The 24164-nt window shown below is 34.1% G+C and overlaps 1 protein-coding gene across 4 annotated transcripts in view; it reads right to left on the bottom strand.

Moving 5' to 3' along the window:
- Positions 1-264: 264 nt before the first annotated feature.
- LOC149795325 (uncharacterized) overlaps positions 265-24164 on the bottom strand; it is a 132402-nt gene continuing 108502 nt past the window's right edge. For all 4 annotated transcript variants that reach the window (XM_089965094.1, XM_089965095.1, XM_089965096.1 and 1 more), the window contains 2 exons: positions 19036-19231; positions 265-8275 (listed from right to left, as the gene is read on the bottom strand). In XM_089965094.1, the coding sequence (XP_089821220.1) occupies positions 7352-8275; positions 19036-19231 (1120 nt within the window). In that variant the 3' untranslated portion in view covers positions 265-7351. The remainder of the gene's footprint in view (positions 8276-19035; positions 19232-24164) is intronic.

The following is a 24164-nucleotide window of genomic DNA, read 5'->3' as shown; positions in this document are numbered from 1 at the left end:
ACCATCCATTCAGGAGAAGTAGCAATAACATCCATTCAGGAGAAGTAGCAATAACTAACAAGACTTGTAACATGGCCATTGTGATGGCCAAATTGGATGTCCAAGGGACACTATTTAGGACCAACTAGACCATGGGATGAATGTGTGTATAATGCATCCTCTGAGAGAAGAAGCAATAACAAACTTGTGCTAATGGATGCACAGACAATAGACAATGGATGAAGCAACATGCTGTTAGCTCATCTGGTCTCTAACAAGTAAAGCTAATGATAACAAAGTCTTTATTTCATGAGGGTGACATAATTAGTTCAAAAACTAATTTACATTGTGGCCCTCAATTATTTACATTTGTAAAAATATATAATATATAAAATGCAGCTGGGAACTAAACATCAAACAATAAAGGCAGACATGAAAGCAAAATAAAAGATTCTGCACTAAAAGTATTGTGTGCATAAATAAATATGATTGTATACTGTCTTACACACACACACACACACTCACTTTATATTATACATATACAAATATACACTAGAAGTTTGCCAAAACCAGTTTTACATACATGTATGTGGATTAAATTGCAAACATTTGTGATAGTAGGAAGGTTCTGACAATCCTTCTTTAACATCTGCTGGTGGCTGACTAATATTTTGTTTACTTACAAACATTAGTTTGTACCTATTTAATGACATTAAAAGCCTCCAACCTTTTAGTCCTAAGTTTGAGGTATATTGTAATGAGAGAAAATATAATCAAAATGTGACAGTCTGCTCATAACAGACTGCTGGTTTTTGACTATAACATGACAGACTTTTGGTTTTTGACTATAACATGACAGACTTTTGGTTTTTGACTATATCATGACAGACTGCTTTTGGTTTTTGACTATATCATGACAGACTGCTGGTTTTTGACTGTATCATGACAGACTGCTGGGTTCTGACTATATCATTCAAAAATGACTAAAGATACATCAGTCTGACCTGACCACCCTAGAAGGTGTATAAACTGTCTGACCTCACCACCCTGGAGGGTGTCTAAACTGTCTGAACTGACCACTCTGGAGCATGTCTAAGCTGTCTGACCTGACCACTATGCAGGGTGTCCATAATGTCTCTTCATACTTCAAATGATCAGTCTTCTTTTATTTGTTGGGGAGCCATTATAGCTTGGTAGTGTGTCAGACTAGCAATCCAAGGGTTGCAGGTTCAAAACACACCAAGGTCAGCCTGGATGGGTTGCCTTGGTGTGTTCTTGAAAAATGTATTTAGATTCAAATTTCTGCATGACAAGTGCCGAAAGTGCCATTAAAAACCTATCTGTTACCCTCAAAACATTTTGACAAGTTAAAACTTGTTTGTCAAGAGTCTTCCATTGCAACATTTACCAGCTATATGATCCAATTCTGAGATCTAGGTCATTCCATTTTTATTGAAACAAATTTCAATTTAATCCTTTATGAAGACAAACAATAAATACAAATATGCGCACTGGGCCTTTTATCTTAATGAAACCAAAATCTAAAGAGCAAACCTCTTTTGTTCCAAAGTTACTGTATGGATTACTTAGAGATAATGGAGCTCGATATATCTGAGTGATATATCAACATCTAGAGGAAGGATGGAAATAAAAAATCATTGGTCTCACAATACAACTGAATTTCTTTTTTGTTCTGATATATAATGAATACAATCCTGTAAATTTATTTCTATACACAGTGTATAAGATTTACAAGATGATGAGGAAAACACATATAGCCATAAAGTCAAGAGAGATAAGACACTTCAAAATTAGTTGCATATCTGGTTCTGGAACAATCAAATTGGGGGCCCTGAGTGGCCGAGTGATCTAAAGCACTCACCATTATGGATCACTGCCATCTCACCTCTGTTTGTGTGGGTTCGAGTCTCAGGTTTGGTCAATGTGGGTATGTGAGAAAGCTTGCCAGTAACATCTCTTGGGTCGGTGGTTCTTTCCAGGGTTTTCCCGGGTTCTTCCTCCACCATTTATACTGGTCCCATGTATAGCCTATATTATGCTGAAAAATGGCATTAAACCCTCTAACAACAAAAACAACAACACCAGTCAAATCAAACCTGAATCTCACCAAAAATATATGTACTGGCACTCACTCTGAAAAGTTTACAAGACATTCAATGCAGTTTAAAAATAAATATAATCACCTTGTATCAGAAGTATATACTTGCTGCATGAAACAATATTGATATAAATGTCTCTTGTTTCTTTAGCAATGTATGTTCTTGGTTTTTGCACTTTACTCAGAAGTCAATTACCTGATTGTTTTATAAGAACTTCAGAGACAAAAAAATACAGCATAACATCTCTGTTAACATCACAAAACAGTATATGAAACTGACAGCTGATGCAGAGTTTCACATTGATTCTGCTATGGAGAGGATATATTTAGCCTTGGCACCTGAACTGCACTATGCATGTAAACAAGTACTATCTGTACTTGCTTACAAGTCATAATGCAGACAACAAAGATCCTGATCTGCCTTAGCTTAATGCGCAACCAGACCAGAGTATATTCTGTTTATTCTATTGATTACTCCTAACAAACTGCATAGACCCAGATCTTCCAGTGTATTATGCAATGACAGATCTGAGTCTGTACAATTTGCAGTTGCAAATGACTTTTTAGCAAGTACAGATGGTACTTTTTGGTTACCTTTATTTTGGTTTTATCCTTTAAGTAGAGAATTTATTGTGGTGCGAGATCCAAAGAATCATTTCCTGAAGCATCTGTGTAATCATCATGTCAGTTTTAAACAGAATACAAATATTATTCATATTATTCAATGGCACTCAAGGAGTTATAATACACTTATATTCATCATTTGTCAGATAGGACACTTATCTGGAAGCTAATCACAACAAACCTCTGTTTCATTCCAAGAAATTCTCCAGGAATCTGTAGGACACATGGTACTACTGATATGAAAAAATGGGAACCATCCTGGAAATGGGTGAACATAAAATAGAGCATATATGGGTTTGGCTGACCAGAATTGGTTAATAATGTAAGTTATGTTTTAGGAAAAAGAATCTTTTGAGAGACATTGTTTTATTGATGGAATTTCAGTCCTTTAACAGTCGTGAGTTTGGAACACTTATTACTAAAATTAGCATCTGACTCTTTGGAGTGGAATTGAATGCACATGTTTCAAACACATGCAGGTCCAGAAAATGTCATGGCTCATATCCTTTCCTCTACAGAGAAGCTGACATCCAGGTTTCATCTATACTGATAAATATGGGTTTCATCATGAGCTCTCAAAAGTTTCAAGTTATTGAATTTTTAATATCATGGTGTTTGCATAGGTTTACTATGGGAACTGAATTAGTACCGTGAGTCCTGTAAATGTTCACCAGATATACTATGAGTATCTGCAGATTTAAGTTGAAGCTGACATTACACTCACCATAATCCTGCTTTAATCAGCACACACAAAATGAAGACAAATTTATGTTCATAAATAAAATAATTTTAATTAGAACTAATCTTGCAGGAAAGTGAGATTCATGCATTGATGAATTTACTTAGTGAAGCTACGAGGGCAAAGTTCTTATGGCAAAAACCAACTGACAGTTCAGGAGCAAATAAGTGACTTAGGCCTCAGACAGGGTCAAGGGTCAGAATATGTAACTAGGAATGAGGCAAGGCTTTGCTGAGCTCCTGTCTACAAATTCCAATCCTCAGAGTGGGATTATCTTATACTAAACCAAGACATCATGGTACTATTTTTTGGATGTAGACTCATCTCTATCTTTGCAGTAGGGGTCGGATGATCCTGGCAATGGGATTATCTTATATTACATCAAGAAATCATAGTATTTTTCTTTGACTATTGATTTATTTACATCTTTGCTATTTTAGTTATGGTATGTGGGAAAAGTGGGGGCATATTTATGACAACAAGTTGCTTACCATTCCTCTAGTTTCAAAACTATTCTATCCCACCCTCTTCAAATTTATGGATTATGTTTGTATCATTTTAGGGTTATGATATTGGAACTTTCAGAAATGAGGACACTCCAGAGAGTGAGTGTATCTATATCATTATTTGTATAGAGATTTGAGGACTGATAAGAAGGACATGTCTGGGAAAAAGAGGATGTATGGCAACCCTATCTCACATCAGACTAGGAAAGAGTGGTGGTTCTTTGGCCCTGATCTTGTCATTCAAATAAACAGTATTCAAAAAAAGGTTTAGTTTTCAAGCATTACTGTTTATAATACAGCAAAATTTGTCTATTTCGTGTTGGTAATGTAAGAAGTATTGAAGCCCTCTATGATGTCATATTCATAATGATGTAATATATAGTGACCCTAACTGTCCTCAAAAAGAATAGCCACATCCAACAGGCTTTCTTAAACAGACAACCAAATCACATAAATATAGGAATGAGAGAGCCTCAAGAGGTTATTGTTGAAAGGACCAAATCAATATGCCCCCACTGCAAGCAGTGGCGTGTGAAAATTCTCACCTTCAGGATTACATGTGCATCAATGTATATCCAACCTGTTTTAAAAACCACTAACCGTTAGATCATTTGGTCTGGGTTGCTTCAGTTTGGTGCTGTAATACATGTACATAAAGGTTACTTAGTATAAAAACAATTGGTTTGAAGTGCCCTGCCAAGTGACATATCACAATAGCCAGTCTTATCTGACAGTAGGATTGGAACCTGCACTTTTTGGTCATGTGTTTGATGCCCAAACAACTGAACCATTCGGGCTTACACTAGCAATTAAAGATCAGAGAAAATAAGCCATGCATAGGTGTTAAATGATAATAAGAGTGACATTAATGGCACATTATACTTTAACCAATTTAATACACATCTCTGCTTATATCTGAAATTTCTGTGCAGAAACCTCTTTCCTTTTCTTAGTCATCGTTAACCTGATCTTTGAAATTTGACCAAATATCAATCAGATTTTTGCTACCCCAAGTGTAAGCCATCCAGAAAATGTTATCCTGCTCTGTTATGCAGAACTAATGTTACTGTGTGGAAACCATTTTTCTTCTCTGAGACAGAGTGACCTGGGCTTTTGACCTTTTGACTAAACACTCAGTGGGTTTATTCCCTAGTCCCTGTGCAAGCCATCCACAGAATTCAGTAATTGCCAATGATGAATTACTTGAGTTATGGTGCAGAAACCATTTGTCTTCTTTCAGTCACAGTGACCTTGACTTTGACATTTTCACCTCAAAATCAATAGAGTTCCTCCTTATCCAATGTGCAAATCATTCACATCCAAGGAAACTAATGCTAATAGTGATGGTTGCATTGTAAAAGGTTCTACTTACTGTCTATACTCGTTCATAATGAGTCCAACTGCAAACTGCACAGACCCAGATCTGCTGCTGCATAATGTACTGGAAGAGCTGGGTCTGTGCAGTTTCTTAGGAGTAATCAGTTAAACGAACAGCATTAACCCTATCTGCAGGTGCATTATGATAAAACAGATCAGAATCTTTGTTGTTTGTAGTCTGGCTCAATTTAAAAGCAAGTATATATGATACTTCAGTTATTCTGCAGGGCCTTAAATAAAGGAACTTTTCTTTAGAAACAATATTAGGGGAATGAGCATTCAGAGACATAGGAAATCAAACTAATTCAACTTAATATAAAGCAGCATGTCAAATTTGGTTGAGATCCAACAATCCTTTGTAACGTAATGCTGTAGAAAACCCAAGTCAGAATGAAAAGCAATCAGGGGTCATAACTCTTCTAAATGACATTGTGGAACACTGGAAATAAAATAATTCAAGATGCCATCAATATAAACTGGATGCCAAGTTTGGTTGAAATCCAGTAATCCTTGGTAAACTTATCTGCGTGGAAACCAAAGTCAGGGAGATAGATAATCAGGGGTTCATTGCTTTATATGATGTTGTGGAATGACAGAAATAAAATTAGTTCAAAGTTTATCTGCATGCTAAATTGAATTTCAATCCAAAATTCCTCAGTAAAATTATGCTGCAGAAATCAAAGGAATGAAGATGGAATATCAAGGGCCATAACTCCTCTAACATCATGCTGGAAATCAAATTCATTCCAGGTCTCATCAATATAAAGCAACATGCCAAACTGACTTAAAATCCAACAATTCTTGGTAAAATTATGCTGCAAAAACCAAAGTCAGAAAAATGGGCAATCCTGTAAATAATCCTGTAGAGTGAAGGAAACTGGATTCACATAAGTTCTCATTAGTATGAAAATCTGGTTGAAATCCAAAATTTCCTGTAAAAGTTATTCTGTAAAAACTAAAAGTAAAGAGGACAGACACTCACGACCATATCTCCTGTAAATGATGTCATGGGATGCTAAAAACAGAACTAGCTTGAAGCCTTATTTATATAAAACTGTATGCCATCAAACCATAGTAATTTTATGCTGCAGGGACAGGATTGGGGATATAACTCATGTAAATACTGTTGTGGAATGCTGGAAATCAAACTCATCCAAGTTTCTTCAATATAGAGTTGCATATCAAATTTTGTTGAAATCCAACAATCTTTGGTAAATTTATACTGCAAAAGTTCCACTTATGAAAATGGGCAGTCAATGGGGCCATTGCTCCTCTCAATAAAACAGATAGCCAAAAGTCTTTTCAAGTATCATCACTGTAAAAGATGTAAGAAAAATGCAACAATTCTCAGTAAAGTTATCTTGCAGAAACTAAATTGTTGATAATGGGATAAACAAAATTACTATAGAAGTATGCTGATGCCATTGAGCATGGCCTAAATAATCAAACTCATCTGCAAATGAGTTTAAGTTGAAAGTAGGTCACTGTTCCTAGAATTTCCATAAATGAATCTACATAATCTGAGAATGTCAGTGAAGATACAGGTACCATCCTTTATACATACATAATTGTGACTCAGTATTTACTGCACTGTATAACTTTTGAGAATTTCATCCTTACTGAATCATTTTATAGCATGGTACAACTAAATTATACCTTTATGATTTGAAAATTTCATCCTTACTAAATCATTTTATTGCTACAAAAAACATTTAAATGTATAACATGTCTAAATCTGAAACACAGCAAATACTTTATTCTGAACTAAATCAAAAGTGGAAACCTTTATGTGACAGTTGCATTTCAACTTAAAGTATCTATCTCAATGCGTTTGATATAGTTATCTATTTGCATGTGTTTGATATAGTTTATCTACCTTGTTAATGCTATTCAATATCTTATTAATGCATTTGAAACTTTTTGTTTTCACTGTGTCATATCAGGAGTTCTAGTTTCAGAACCAGTCTATTTGTTTAGTCTGGTAATGAATAAATAGTTTGTTTTGTTCTAAGCTGGTAGTATAGTTGTTGATTTATCATCCTCTGATTTATCGTTAGAAACCTCTTCAGCACTATCATTGCTTTCCACATCAAACACTTCATCTGCCATGAGTTCTATTTTTGGCAATGATACAACTTTGACTGGCTTATTTATCCTGTTTTCTTCAGCATAACGTTCAGCAATTAATCTTTTAACCTCTACAAACTCACCAAAGGTATTATCTACCTTTTCTAAATCATCAATCATGTTACTATATCGGTCATTCAGACCTGAATAAGTATTCCTTGCTTCTGCATTTATCTTTTCTCGTTCTTTAATAGCATCACGACTGAAGAGAGTTCCTCTGTCAGATGTGAAGCCTGCAGTGCTAAGTCTTGAACCTTTCACATCACCTATCAGTGAAAGACGCGATGGACCTAAAGGTGTTGTTATGCGGGCAGGAATATCGGTTACTTCTAAATGTGGTGCAAATCTTACAGTACTCAATGGTCTTTCATCACCCAAAACTTCTAATTTATCTTTTCTATCCTTCTCCTGTAATTTCTCTCCTTTCATTTCATCTAATTCTGGTTCTACTTCCTCTCCTTCAGTAGTTTCACCAGGTGTATGAGTCATCTGGCTACTATCATCTCCTTCTTCATCCCCATTCTCTGTCAATGATTCTTCTCCAACCTCTCCAGAGCTGCCAGTTTCAGTTCGCAACTTCATTTCTGAAATGGATGGTTCTGTTGTTGCTGGTGTGGTCACATCTTTCCGTGACAATATGGCCTCCAATTCTTTGTCAGCTGTCGGTGTGAAAACTATTCCTTCTCTGCCAAGCTCAGGAGAGGCCACTGTAGGAGTTTTGTGGGGGGGAGTTAATGACCTACTTTCAGCCTGACTCATGGCCCGAATTCTGTCCATAATTGACTCTTTTTTCTCTTCCTTCTCCTGAGAGGAAAAGATAACAGTTTGATATACTCAATAAGTAAATATTCTATCTATTGTATATATAGATTCATCTCTATACTATATACGGTAACAACATTTTCTTTTGTAATGGAATATTTTGCATATTTAGTAAAAGCAATAACATATTTTTGAATTATGAATGAAATTAATGTCATAACAATAAATCACAGATCTTATCATGAAATATATGAAATTCTATCTCATACATATATATATATATATATGTTTGTGTGTGTATGTGAATGAGAGAAAGTGAGATACATAGACATGTACCACCTGTTAGTCAATCAATAGATAGGTTAAACTGAAAAAAATGCTAACCAGATAAATGTTATTTGTTTTCATTCAAATACAAATCGATGTCATAAGAGACAGACATGCATTTGACAGCTACTCTAGGTGTGACAGCTGTGCAAACCCACTGAATGATTAAATTTGACAAATGTTACACTGGAAATGCATGTATATGCATTGTCCATGATGATTATAGAGATTAAAGCTCATTTCTAATGCACAAAGAATATATGGTTTCAAATTTTGTATCTTAAGATTTACTAGATTTACTAAGATTTTCATGACAGGTCATACAAACTTCAATACACAGGCATTCAAGTGCCTAGAAAAAAAGGAACAAACATGCATACAAATAAAAGAACAATAAATAATCAAATAAATGAAAATAGTCAGAAACAGAGACTATTCATATTGTGCAAGTATTACAGTGGTATTACAATCTAAGTCTATTCCTAAAGTCATATTCAGTATTACAGTGCTCTTTCAATATAACACCAATCCCCAGGTCCTATTCAATATTACAGTGATCTCTCACTACTCTCCAAGACCTATTCAGTATTAAAGTGGTCTCTTAATATAAACACCATTCCCCAACTCCTATTCAGTATACAGTGGTGTTTCAATATAAATATATTCCTCAAGTCCTATACAGAATTACAGTGGTCTCTCAGTTTAAATCTATTTTCAAAGTCCTATTCAGCATTACAGTGGTCTCTCAGCATAAATCTATAACCAAAGTACTATTCAGTATTACAGTAGACTCTCAATATAAATCTATGCCCAAAGTCCTATTCAGTATTACAGTAGACTCTCAATATAAATCTATTTCCAAAGTCCTATTTGGTTATTACAGTGGTCTCTCAATATAAATCTATTCCCAAAGTCATAGTCAGCATTACAGTGGTCTCTCAATATAAATCTATTTCCAAAGTCCTATTTGGTATTAGCATGGCCTCTCAGTATAAATCTATGCCCAAAGTCCTATTCAGTATTACAGTAGACTCTCAATATAAATCTATTTCCAAAGTCCTATTTGGTATTACCATGGCCTCTCAGTTTAAATCTATTTTCAAAGTCCTATTCAGCATTACAGTGGTCTCTCAATATAAATCTATGACCAGAGTCCTATTCAGTATTACAGAAGACCCTCAGTATAAATCTATGCCCAAAGTCCTATTCAGTATTACAGTAGACTCTCAATATAAATCTATTTCCAAAGTCCTATTTGATTATTACAGTGGTCTCAATATAAATCTATTCCCAAAGTCATAGTCAGCATTACAATGGTCTCTCAATATAAATCTATGCCCAAAGTCCTATTCAGTATTACAGTAGACTCTCAGTATAAATCTATTTCCAAAGTTCTATTTGGTATTACCATGATCTCTCAGTTTAAATCTATTTTCAAAGTCCTATTCAGCATTACAGTGGTCTCTCAATATAAATCTATCCCCAAAGTCCTATTCAGTATTACAGTAGACTCTCAGTATAAATCTATGCCCAAAGTCCTATTCAGTATTACAGTAGACTCTCAATATAAATCTATTTCCAAAGTCTTATTTGGTTATTACAGTGGTCTCTCAATATAAATCTATTCCCAAAGTCATAGTCAGTATTACAGTGGTCTCTCAATATAAATCTATGCCCAAAGTCCTATTCAGTATTACAGTAGACTCTCAGTTTAAATCTATTTTCCAAGTCCTATTCAGTATTACAGTGGTCTCTCAGTATAAATCTATGCCCAAAGTCCTTTTCAGTATTACAGTAGACTCTCAATATAAATCTATTTCCAAAGTCATATTTGGTTATTACAGTGGTCTCTCAATATAAATCTATTCCCAAAGTCATAGTCAGTATTACAATGGTCTCTCAATATAAACGTATTTGGTATTAAAGTGGTCTCTAAGCATAAATCCTATTCCCAAACTCCTATTCAGTATACAGTGGTGTTTCATTATAAATCTGTTCCTCAAGTCCTATTTGGTATTATCATGGTCTCTCAATATAAATCTATTCCTAAAGTCCTATTCAGTATTACAGTGGTCTCCCAATATAAATATATGCCCAAATTCCTATTCAATATTACAGTGGTCTCTCAATATAATTATATTCCCAAAGTTCTATTTGGTATTATAGTGGTCTCTCAATATAATACTATTTAGGGAGTCATAAAAGTATACTGCATTAAAAGTGAAGTCACCTCATACAGAGGTATGGTCAATGTTAACTCTTAAAAAGACCCTCTCTCTAAACAGGCCACACCTAATCCGATGCCACTGTGCCAGACACAAAAATATTAAATTTTCATAATACAGTTCACATCACAAAAGAACACCATTTTCTTGCAATGGAGGTAGTGAGCTCATATAAGGAGAACCACTGTATCTTCAATCCAAACTGGCAAGCCATGACCTTATTAGTGTTTTAGTAGATACCATTCTATACTGAGGTAATTCAATGTACATGTACTTTAAAAAATTTGAATTATCAACTAAGGAATACAGTATAGCATTTATATCGAAACCTATTTTATCTTAATTATCAACTTATGCAAACCACATGTATGTACCACTACCTATTTACTAATTTTATATACCCTATTAGATCATTCATCCAAAAGTTACATTTACCAAAAACAAATGTTGTATGCCTCCTCCCACATGGAGTTCATACTGACTGATTAGCATAAGAATGGGAGAGAGATAGACAGACTGAGAGGGATGGCTGGTCAAGATGACAGAAAAATTCATATAGATGGACAAAGTCACATTTATGGGGAAGAAATAAACCTAACAGACTGACAGTCCAAACGAACAAAATATAAAGATGGAGAAATCAGAGAAGGAAATGTTCTTTCTTGAAGCAGGAAATTACCAATATTTACCAAAATTATATACCAGATCATTATGGTTTCCATTAATGGTGAATCTAAGTAACCTGCTCTTCTCCTTATGGAACTAATTGAACTATAAAAAAAAATCAATGCATCCCGACAGAAAATGATGATTGAGGAAAAAGAAAGATTACAATCCTTTTGAGTGCTAAAAAATATTGTGTTCAGTGATTCTAAGTATTCTACACATTTCTGAGAGTTCACTGCAGAGAATGAGAACATTTCTGAGAGAACATTGCAGAGAATGAGGATATTTCTGAGAGACCATGGCTGAGAATGAGGACATTTCTGAGAGACCATTGCAAAGAATGAGGACATTTCTGAGAGACCATTGCAGATGAGGACATTTCTGAGAGACCATTGCAGAGAATGAGGACATTTCTGAGAGACCATTGCAGAGAATGAGGATATTTCTCGGACTATTTTATCAACTGCAATATCACAAAATCTTAACACTGCTGCTACAAGAAACACAATACCAGTCTAATGCAACCAAGTGATAACAAGTTCAAATAATAGCTACTGAGGGACCAATATTGACACCCCATACAGAAATTTCTCATGAATTCCACATGGAATACTTCAGGAATCCGTATGAAAGAGATATGGACTGAAAAACTTATGGAATCAGACAATTTATTCCATATCAGTTCCATAAGTACTTCACAGCAAGTGAAAATTCCATATGGAATAAAGTTCCAACTTTAATCCATAAGCACTTTTTTCCATATGGAAAGCAGGCTCATGTATTATAGCATCATGGAAAATACCCTCTGAAGAATTAATAACCTAAACTATCTGATTCAAATAGAAATATTGGTGGGAGTTAGAGTACATGTATATGTCAGTGTAGCTGATGTGGAAGGATGAATATATACTCATGTAAATTTGAAGAAACACATGCATGTCAGTTTTCTTTAATTTATTTCCACAGATATTTAAAAACAGGCACAGACGTGACCAAAAAAGTAGAGAAAATGTAAACATGATCAAAAAATTAATATATGGTAGTAGAAGCATAGATGAATGTTTGGACTAAGAAAATTTGGTGCAAGGTGGATTTTGGGCTTTATCTGATGTTTACTCTGAAAAATAATTTTTCTTGGCTTCCTATTAAAATATGCCCTACAAAAATCATACCCTAATGAAAATGTTACTCAAATTTCAGCAAAGTCATAGTGAACATTTTTCGACATTCACTCAAATGTCCTTTTTCACTAAAATTATGGTATTTTAGGAGATTTTACCAAAATTTCTGAAAATATCATGGAAAGTTTTCGCTGAAATTTCACTGACTCCTCCAACATTTCTGAAAATATCAATGGGAGTTTGTGATTGAAATTTCACTGAGAATTTGTCAAAAATTCTGAAAATATAGTGATATCTTGTGATTGTAATATCAGTGACATTTCAATAAAAAATATCAATAAGATATAATAAATTTTTTTTTGTTTCTTGTACAATTTGAATGATTTTCAGCAGCATTTATATTTCCTGTTTCTGATAGCTGCAATTTTATTGTTTATTTTGGGCACAATAACTTCTTTCCACAGCTTTCTTTGTTATATTTCTTTTTCAAATTTTGTTGTTGTTGCTGTTGTATTTTTGTTTAATATAAACTGGATTTAACTGCCCTCAAACAAGTTTTCTTGTTTTCTGTTTTAAATCAGAATTTCGGTTTCTTCCTGACCTGAATCTGATTTTTCTCAATACAGACCCTTTTTTTAATATCATCTCCAAAATCTTTTTTTTTCAAATAATGCTCTATCCAGTCCCATTCCGCAATGAGCTTTCTAATAAGTATTTGTTCTGTTTATTATTTAAAAGATGATTTCTGTAAAGAGCTTTCTGATTGGTCAAAATTTTGTACTTACCCAATGAATCGTTGCATAACGGAAACTGATGGGAATGAGGATGCTTGCTAAACATGGCGATTCAAATTTTTGAGCGGGATACGAGATTGAATAACCATTTGAAAAATGTGTGGCAATGAGAATAACTTGAATGCAAAGTCAATGGGAACGTAATTGGTCAATCTGTATGAAAACTGAACGCCAGGACTAGTATTTTGCTTTTTGTGCCATAAAGAGCTTTACAGTAGCGGCTAATGTGCTAAATAGGACAAGGAATTGAACCAGGATATATTTTGAAGTTATATAACTCAAAATTGATTAACTTCCAGAATGAATTTAATGAGGGACAACATATAGATCACTGGTGGGAATTGTTGCCAAATACCCATATCTATCAAAAATAGTCATATCTTTGCAGAATTTTCTTGGCCCATACGTAGAATCATCTTTGAATATCGTGAGGCATTATTGTTATTATCAAAATATTCTTGGTGTGTTGGAATTCAGTGTAAAATAACAGTACTTATATCATGATAAACGTTTGTCATGGCTGCTTATGGAACAATGACTAATTCAAGAGACAACAACAGCATCATAGTTTGTACATTAATGAAAAATTAAGTCTGCATTACAAGTGACATAAGGCAGGTTCCTAGCATTTCTTCTTTTTATAATCAATGTCTCAAATGGATGCTTTTCTTTAATTCTGCATTATTTTCAGTTGAATTTTTCAATGCAGAATAATATTTGATATTTTATATATGTTTATGTGTTCACAGATGCCTGTGCATGTTTTCCAGGCTTGATACTTTGAATTTTTAAAAATACTTAATTATTTAGTGTCAAGCCAGACTCTTCACATCATGTTGTATACATTGTACATAACATATAGAAGGCCTCAAGGTAGATTAGTTCTGTAACTAATTGAGTTACCTTCTCTAAATAAAGTCATTATTATTATTATTATTATTATTATTATTAACTCCCATATCTCTTGCCTTGGATGTCATATAATTATGTTTGTTTTCATGCACACTGAATATCATCTTGGTTAATAAAGCCCTGTTTAATTCATATCTATTATTACTGAAACTTCAGTAAAATACTATAAAATGATCAAAATTTTAGTGAAGTCTCACAAAAGTTTTAGTCAATTATTTTAGTGAAATTTTAGTGAGATCTCACCAAATTTTCAATGAAAGTTTTGGTCAAAATATTTGTGAAATCTCATCAAACTTTTCATTAAAATGAAAAAGACATCTGATACTGTGCCATCATGGATTAGGTTTCGTATGCAGGGAAAGAAAATGAGGACAAGAAAAACCTAAATCTTATTTGATAATGTCTGTCAAAATAATCCATTTTAAAAATTATTGTGAATATTTATCATTGATTCCCAATAATGTCTAAGAATCATTGGGCAGTTTAATAGAAATCTGAAGCAGAGTTGTTATGGTTTAGGCAGAAAGCACTTAAAAACCCGTCTGAAATCTACTTTAAGTACACCTGGAAAATTTAGCATGGAATGGACTATTACCAAATTTCACATGAACTATTTACAAATTCCATATGGGTTATTGCCAAATTCCATATGGATTAATTGGAAATTCCATATAGATTATTGCCAAATTCCATATGGAATTTTAATTTTATTCCATCTGGACAACCTACAGATCTCATGGACTAATTTGCATATTTGGTGGGATTTTCCATACGAAGTGCATAAGTAATCCATAACATTTCCATATGGATACACTGAAATCCATAAGAGTGGTTCAGCTAAAGAATAAAAATGTCCATATGGATATTTCTGTAAAAGTATGTATGGATTCCATATCCAATCCATGTGGAAAAGTTTGTATGGGACAGTAGCAGAACCCGTGTGCCTGTACCATTTTCCTGGAAATCTGTGCACCATGTAGTACTTGGTGTGCCTGATTTTGTCTCATTTGAGTACACTTTGAGACTGGTTTCTCTTCTTTCCAGTCATTTTGTGTTACTTTTTGCCATTAGTTTTCATGGCGATTGCAAAACATATAAAAGATCCATGTGCAGAGCTTATAATAATGTGAACACACTGCATTAAATTTGACAATACAGTAGAGTCTGGCTTATCTGAATGACCAATTGTACCAGTTCATCCACAACATCATAATATGTTGCCCAAGCAAGTGAAAGTAGTGCTAAATTCATCCATCTGGCCCCAAGATTACCGTACAAACAATTCTCACACTCAGACTCATCTAAAATTACTGATATCTGGCTAGCCAATGTCAATTGACCAATCATGCAGAAGTCAAAATTTGGACTTGCTGTATATACTTGTATATAAGTTGAGCCAGATTGCAAACTGTACAAATCCAGATCTGCATCACATGAGCCAGATTGCAAACTGTACAAATCCAGATCTGTATCATATAATGAGCCAGAATGCAAACTGTACAAATCCAGATCTGTGTCACATAATGAGCCAGACTGCAAACTATACAAATCCAGATCTGCGTCACATAATGATCCAGACTGCAAACTGTACAAATCCAGATCTGCATCACATAATGATCCAGCAGATCTGGGTCTATGCAGTTTATTGGGAGTAATTAGTAAAACAAACAAACCCTGATTTGCCAGTGCACTATGTGAGGGCACATCCAGATCTATGTTGTCTGTAGTTGGACTCAACTTATAAGCAAGTATATCCAGTAAGTCTTTGAGTGCGAATGTGAAAATAATTTGTTATTTCAAGACCAGGCCTTAGCATCTCAAAACTTTACTCAACAGTTAATTTCAAGGCTAGGCCTTAGCATCATGAAACAGTACTCAACAGTTCAAGTAAGAAATGTTATTCCAAAACTTGAAAGTCTTACATGAAATTGACAAATTCAGCCTTTGAACTGGTCAGAATATATTTGAGTAAGGCCTTAGGTTGAGTAAAGCTTTATAACAAAGGACATTCCATTAATTCCACTGTGAGTGCGGGTTAATGACTTCTGAGACATTAGGCTTAACTGTATGTAAGAACAGGACTGCTTTATATAGTAGAAGGTAATTTTAATGTTGCTAATTTGGGCTGTCAAGGTATTTTGTCATTTATAATGAGGAAAAACAACATATTAAGAAAAACAAAAATATGACACTTATCTAAGTAGGACACCAAAAGACCTTGTCGTACATGTGTCTTCTACACAAAAGTCAAACATGGTATGTAAAATTAAAACAAGATGTTTAAACATGTCTCGATGTCCTGGAACAGATTTTTGAACATGTCTACTTGAACTGAAGTTTGAATAGATGTAAATAAGCAGAGGTTTAAACATTTTGCATGAGCAGTGGTTTGAAAATGTGTACATGAACAGATGTCTTTCATAATATGGACATGTCCTCTAAAGACAGGTATCACTCGATGTTTAAAAGAATATTGGAAAAATAATTAAATAACAAAGAAAACTGCAAAAGATAATAAAATAAATAGATTAGGACTCTACCTGTGAAAACACTTTAACATCCACAAGTGGTTCCCGAAATTGGATACTTCTTGGGTAGCGCATATGTTTGGGCACAAGATTACGATATAAAATTCTGATGATCTAGTGCAGAAAGATAGGAAGAATTAGAAAAGAAAGATAGAAAATCAAAGATAATCAAACGATATAACCAAAGGAACCCCTCTATAACATATGTCATTATAACAAGAATTCCTGATACAACACAGTTATATCATGGCTCCTGATGATTTATTTTTGTCTTAGATGTTTCTGACTCTCTGACACTAAACATCAGTCAAGCTGACAAAGAAATAAAATAATTCAGTCACATGACAGCATACGTCATTCACAGCTGGACCAGGCATATATATGTACATAATGTGATCAGAAGTTATGGGCCCCAACCACCACATCATAAAGGGGATCCCCTTTGCAGTAATATATGCCCCTAACTATAAAAAGTGTGACCCACATCTGCTATTGCATAATGTACCAGCAGATTGGGATCAATGCAGTTCCTAAGTCTTCTTGAACCAGGCCTCTTATGTGACTGTGAAATATTCAAAACTAAATGGCTTTCCCAAAATTTGGAGAGGTGATTTATGACATAATACATTATTGTGATGATAAGATGACATTCATATTTCAAGCAAGCAATAAAAGTTTCACTGGATAATTGAGACACACCTCCTGCATTGGTGTTTGTTTGAAAAATGATGTTTAATAATATAGTTTTAACCTAACAACAGAATTTGCCTGGAATTATAGCAGAAAGTATGTCTAGATAACTTTTTGAGATAGCCAGAAATGTGTTTGTAGCTTCTCTTTTATAAAGTTTGAATTACATGTTTTCTATTATTAACAGTGATTCGTGAAGTTTTTACCAGACCCTCATATGGCAGTGATCTCATGGAACCATATCAGAGTCTAGCTGAATGGGAGTCACGTCTTTTTCTACAGTTAAGTAGGTATATCCTTCCAGATTTCTGACAAACTACTTCACCAAAGTAAAACAACTACAAACCTTGACAAATTTATATTAAGAAAAAACATGTCAGGATTTTACAAACTCCTTGTTTTCTGTCACAAAACTATTTCAAAATTGTGCATGCAAGGTAAAATTGTATGTTAACTGGAAAAACATTTATATAAAATATGAATTTTTGGTTTTAGATATTTTTTTAATTGCAAGAAAATTTTGACCTGAGACAAGTAGAACTGTTTTCTTAGTTTTCTAGTCCCAATATTAAATAATAGGTGAAAGAAAAGAAAGATCTATTACACCTATCTTGGGATGACAACTGCTAGTGCTAGCACTACTCAAAAATGACAACTACTAGTGTTAGAACTACCTAAAAATGACAACTACTAGTGTTAGAACTACCTAAAAATGACAACTACTAGTGTTAGAACTACCTAAAAATGACAACTACTAGTGTTAGAACTACCTAAAAATGACAACTACTAGTGTTAGAACTACCTAAAAATGACAACTACTAGTGTTAGCACTTCCCATAAATAGAAATTAATAGTGTCAGCAAAAACCAACAATTAAAATTACTAGTGTTACATGTAGATCTAATCAAAAATGAAAACTACTAGTGTCAGCACTACCAAAAATTGACAACTACTAAAAAAAGTAAAATTACTATTGTTAGTACTACCCAGAAATTAAAATTATTAGTATTAGCACAACCCCAAAATGAATTACTAGTGTTAGCACTGCACAAAAATGAAAATAAATAGTGTTAGCTTTACCTAAAAATTCATAAGTACAGCATACAAAACCATACACCTCAGTAATCATAAGTACAGCATACAAAAACATACACCTCAGTAATCATAAGTACAGCATACAAAAACATACACCTCAGTAATCATAAGTACAGCATACAAAAACATACACCTCAGTAATCATAAGTACAGCATACAAAAACATACACCTCAGTAATCATAAGTACAGCTTACAAAAACATACACCTCAGTAACCATAAGCACAGCTTACAAAAACATACACCTCAGTAATCATAAGTACAGCATACAAAAACATACACCTCAGTTATCATAAGTACAGCTTACAAAAACATGCACCTCAGTAATCATAAGTACAGCATACAAAACCATACACCTCAGTAATCATAAGTACAGCATACAAAAACATACACCTCAGTAATCATAAGCACAGCATACAAAAACATACACCTCAGTAATCAATACCTTTGTTTCTGTCTCTGATCGAAATATCATCTTAGCCATATTCTGCTGCTGTTCTTCATCCTTTTCGTTGAGGACAATCTGCGTGGCAATGATGTTCCGTGTGCCAAGTTTATGAACTTCCTTTTTGATCTGAGCCACCATATCCATGTCTTCTGTAGCACTGATGTCAAATATCTTCAAGGCAACGGCAATCTCACTGGAAAGAGCAAGCCATTTCTCATCACATGTGCAGAAACTTTAGCAAAAGAAAATACTGTTTTGCAAAAATTTTCCTCAGGAGATTGGAATGTGGTCTGGATCCTCTATTTCGGGTTAGCAAAATTTAACCAACCGAAAACAAATTTTCAGGACCACTTGCTAATCAAGCTGGTAATTCTACATGATTTAGATAAATTTATCTTATTTTGCAGTACATGTGCAGGATACTGTGTGGACAAAACTATTCTAATTGATGATTTCGAATACTGGGGATACAACATGTGTTGGATACTGTGTGGACAAAACTATTCTAATTGATGATTTTTAATACTGGGGATACAACACGTGTTGGATACTGTGTGGACAAAACTATTCTAATTGATGATTTCAAATACTGGGGATACAACACGTGTTGGATACTGTGTGGACAAAACTATTCTAATTGATGATTTTTAATACTGGGGATACAACACGTGTTGGATACTGTGTGGACAAAACTATTCTAATTGATGATTTTTAATACTGGGGATACAAAGTCATTCAGGATCACATCAGTATAAAGATGCATGATAAATTTTGGTTGAAATTCCAAAGTAAGGTTGTGTCGTCCAAACCAAAGTATGATGGCCAACTGGGGACCATAACTCTTCTAATAATAATGTGGAATGGTTGGTGGAAATGAAGCTCATTCAAGTCACCGTCATTATAACAATGCATGCAAAATTTGGTTGAAATCTAACAGAACTTGGTGAAGTTATGTTCCAATGTAGGAAGGACAGACAATCAGGTGGATAACTCCTGTAAATAATGTCTTGAAATGCTGGAAATTTATCACCTACTTTTGTTACTGCGCCATAAAACACTAAACCAAACTAAGTCTTTCAGAGTTTCATCATCACAGAGCTGCAGTCCAATAATCCTTGGGAAAGTTGAGCGGCAGAAATGATGTTACAGGGAGAGACAATCAGGGGTCATAACTCATCTAAATGAAATTCTTCAAATGTTCCATCCACTAAGTGGCATATGAAATTTGGTTCAAATCTACCAGTTCCCAGTAAGTTTTCTGTGCAGAACAAAACTGTTGACACATGGACAGATAGATAGATCAACAGCTGACTTCATCAAGCACCTAATAACTAACCTCAAACAGATTTAGTTTCATGAAATGCATTTCTATTGATTCCATTCCAAATAGTCTGCATCTCTAATTGATTTTGTTATATTATCTCTGATTGTCCAATTATCAAAACTTTCACCCAGTCCTATAACTAAGTGGTAAATGAATTATCAAAACTTTCAACTGCTCTCTCACCGAGTCTGGGAAAAGACTACAAAAATTCATACGTGATCTGGGTGCTTAGCTAGCTCAATACATGTGATTCTCCCATCAGTCATATTCAAACATCAGAATAGCATGTGCTGATTGAGAACAGGTGTTTAAAGCATGTGCTGATTGAGAACAGGTGTTTAAAGCATGTGCTGATTGAGAACAGGTGTTTAAAGCATGTGCTGCTTTACAGAAGGTGTCTAACCTTTAAAAAATTCTTTTTGTATATATTTTGGGTATATATTGGTACTTGATGTTTTACTTTTAATGACACTTTTGCCACATTATTGGCTATATCTTGCCAAGGAAATGGAACCTAAGTGTCTTTCCCAAGGACCATTGAGGCAGCTGACAAGAGCTGGTCTTGGTGGGTATCAAACCTTCACCCCATGTATTATGAATCTGATACTCTACCATGGCTTTGAGTAATGTTCATGCACAAGTGTGCAAAAATTTGTCAGGATTGAGATGCTTTCAGGGGTAATCACTACTAAAAGTCTTAAGTGAGTCAAAACAAATGGATAGTGTCTGTAGGTGCCACAGATAGTAAATTCCATTGCTTAGTGGAATTAAGAAGTACCTGCCAGAGGATTCCAGAATTCATTACTATAATGCTTACATACTTCCAGTGAATGATAATTACTGTTCAACGATATGGGAAAATTGTACAAGTTCCCAACCATACATAATACACTGGTTTCAAAAGCAAGCAGCTCAATTGGTTCTTGATATTCCCTTTGATGGATCATCATCAGACTTGCTTACAGAATTGAAATGGTTAAGAATAGATGAGAGAACTGACTTCCTGGAAGGCGGTATTGTTAATAAATGTATCAAAGGAAGTGTTCCAGAGTACATGATTAAGTTATTCTACAAAAGTTCTTCGCCCTTTAGACTAAGATCAATTTTCAACAAAAAGATTTGATTTACCATTCAAAGGAACTGTACATTATTAGAGGGCCAAAATATGTCACTCACTTCCTGCACTTGATCTGTCGATTCAGTTACCATAAATCTTTTAAGAAAATATATATTAAATGTTTCAGACCTATACAATAACAAAGTATGAAGATATATGTCTTAACTACTGTTGACCAGTTTTCAAATTTTAATTTAAAAATAAATTATAGAGCCAATGTAATGCTACTATCAGGAATTTATTATGAGCTTCTTTTGTGTCTTATGTTTTAATATATTCTAAAAAGTATGTATAAAATATCATGTTTATACAAAACGCTAAGTCAGTGAAACAGTGTTCAGTATGCCTCTTTCCCTGCTTTCATACAAATTACAGTATATACTCAGTTATAAGTCAAGCCAAACTGCAAACAAATATAGACCCTAATCTGTCATTGCATAATTTGCTGGCAGATCAGGGTCTATGTTATTTGTTCTACTGAGTACTGCTTACAAACTGCACTGATTCAGATCTGCTGGCACATATGTATTACCCTTATACAGTGTATTATTTCTATGTGCTTGGTACACAAAGACGGCAATGCCTCTATACAGTATATTGTTTCAATGTACTTAGTAAAAAAGACGGCAGTGTATTATTTCAGTGTACTTAGTAACAAAGACAGCAGTGTATTATTTCAATACGCTTGATAAACAAAGACAGCAAACATGCATTACCCCTATACAGTGTATTATTTCAATATGCTTGATAAACAAAGACAGCAAACATGCATTACCCCTATACAGTGCATTATTTCAATATGCTTGATAAACAAAGACAGCAAACATGCATTACCCCTATACAGTGTATTATTTAAATATGCTTGATAAACAAAGACAGCAAACATGCATTACCCCTATACAGTGCATTATTTCAATATGCTTGATAAACAAAGACAGCAAACGATATATTACCCATAAACAGTGTATTCTTTCAATGTGCATACACTGCTTTGAATACTAATATAACATACAAATCTGCTAAAAAATGGCACCAATAGTGTCTAAAAAAATCTTTCTTCTACAGTTTAATTTATTTATACTTTTCCTGATAAAATATGGCCATCATGTACTAAAGATTGAAAATATTTTGTTTCAACTTTGTTTGAATCAAGGGTCTAATCTATAAACGAGAACTATGGGGAGAAATTGCCCATTTCCATTTAGGAACAATGAGGTCATCTTTCTAAGAATAGAAGCATTTAACAAAGACACCATCTTTGGGCTTGAAACTATTATCAATGATGTTTGCACAGTCTGTTGATTCTTTTGCATGTGATTTTTGAGAACTTAGAGTGAAATCAGCACTTATGCATCCTAGAATTAGATCCTGCTGAATGTGTCCAGAATATTGATTCTAGAGTGATAATTTGCAATTGCCAGCCAGAAACTTCTATTGTTTACCTACTTTGCTGACTTCCAGTACAAGATCTAGAAGCAGTAACACAAAAGAGAGGACTGAAAATCAAATGATTTTTCTGTTCTATTGGTGTGTGTAATCTGATCCTAAATTCATAATGTTCTTCAGGAAGTCAAGCCAATATTGATGTAATGAGTTCTACGAGAAATACCAAGCTTAGCTCCAGGCATCTTTAATATATTTTCATTGATTTTGGCTGATGAAAACTTTTTGCTGCTTAAGTAATGCAAAACTTGACTGTACACTGGTGTGAAACTGACATTACACTTGTATGGAACTGACATTATCCTGGTATGAAACTGACATTACACTTGTATGGAACTGACATTATACTGGTATGAAACTGACATTACACTGGTGTGAAACTGACATTGCACTTGTATGGAACTGACATTATCCTGGTATGAAACTGACATTATCCTGGTATGAGACTGACATTATCCTGGTATGAAACTGACATTACACTGGTGTACAACTGATTTTACACTCATGACAGTATAGGGGTCATACACAGTTTCCAGCCTGAAAATGTTTGCTGAGGCATGCGGAAAGAGTTTGCCTGAATGGGATCAAAAGTACTTCCCATGTGCTCTAGCAAATTAAGTTAATATATCGTAGTTTCTCCTATGATAAGTCCATGCCAACAATGGCTGTTCATTCTGCATTTCCATATTGCACACTAAATCTGGAACTATTTAGGTGTTTCTCACTGACATTCATGTTCTTTGAGGCATGAAAATAAACTTTTATAAATCCCAATTTGCTTTGAATTCCACTGAAACAGTGGAGCTAGAAATATTTGGAACGTGTAATAGATAGGGTATGTAATAAATACAAAACTGCATGTGTCTTTTGTTTGGAGTTGCAGAAAAGAACATGCTTAATATGGTATCTGATAATGTTTCGGCCTAAGAACCTTAATATCTTCCTATTCCATATGAAAATTGTTAATTCTGCTGACTCAGTATGAAACATGCATTTAGTTTATCTATTTATGAAATCATGTCAAAATTTCATGAATAAAAAGCCCATCCCAAGTTTACAAATTATTTAGAATTCAAGTCCATGGACTAGTCATCAAGGAAATACAATACCAGTAGTAATTATTTAGAATTGAAGTCCATGGACTCGTCATCAAGGAAATACAATACCAGTAGTAATTATTTAGAATTCAAGTCCATGGACTAGTCATCAAGGAAATACAATACCAGTAGTAATTATTTAGAA

This window comes from Sinohyriopsis cumingii, chromosome 7 (assembly GCF_028554795.1).
Source record: "Sinohyriopsis cumingii isolate HCF-2022 chromosome 7, ASM2855479v2, whole genome shotgun sequence".
Classification (NCBI taxonomy): domain Eukaryota; kingdom Metazoa; phylum Mollusca; class Bivalvia; order Unionida; family Unionidae; genus Sinohyriopsis; species Sinohyriopsis cumingii.
The sequence above is the reverse complement of the archived record's forward strand: the minus strand, read 5'-3'. Positions and strand labels throughout refer to the sequence as shown.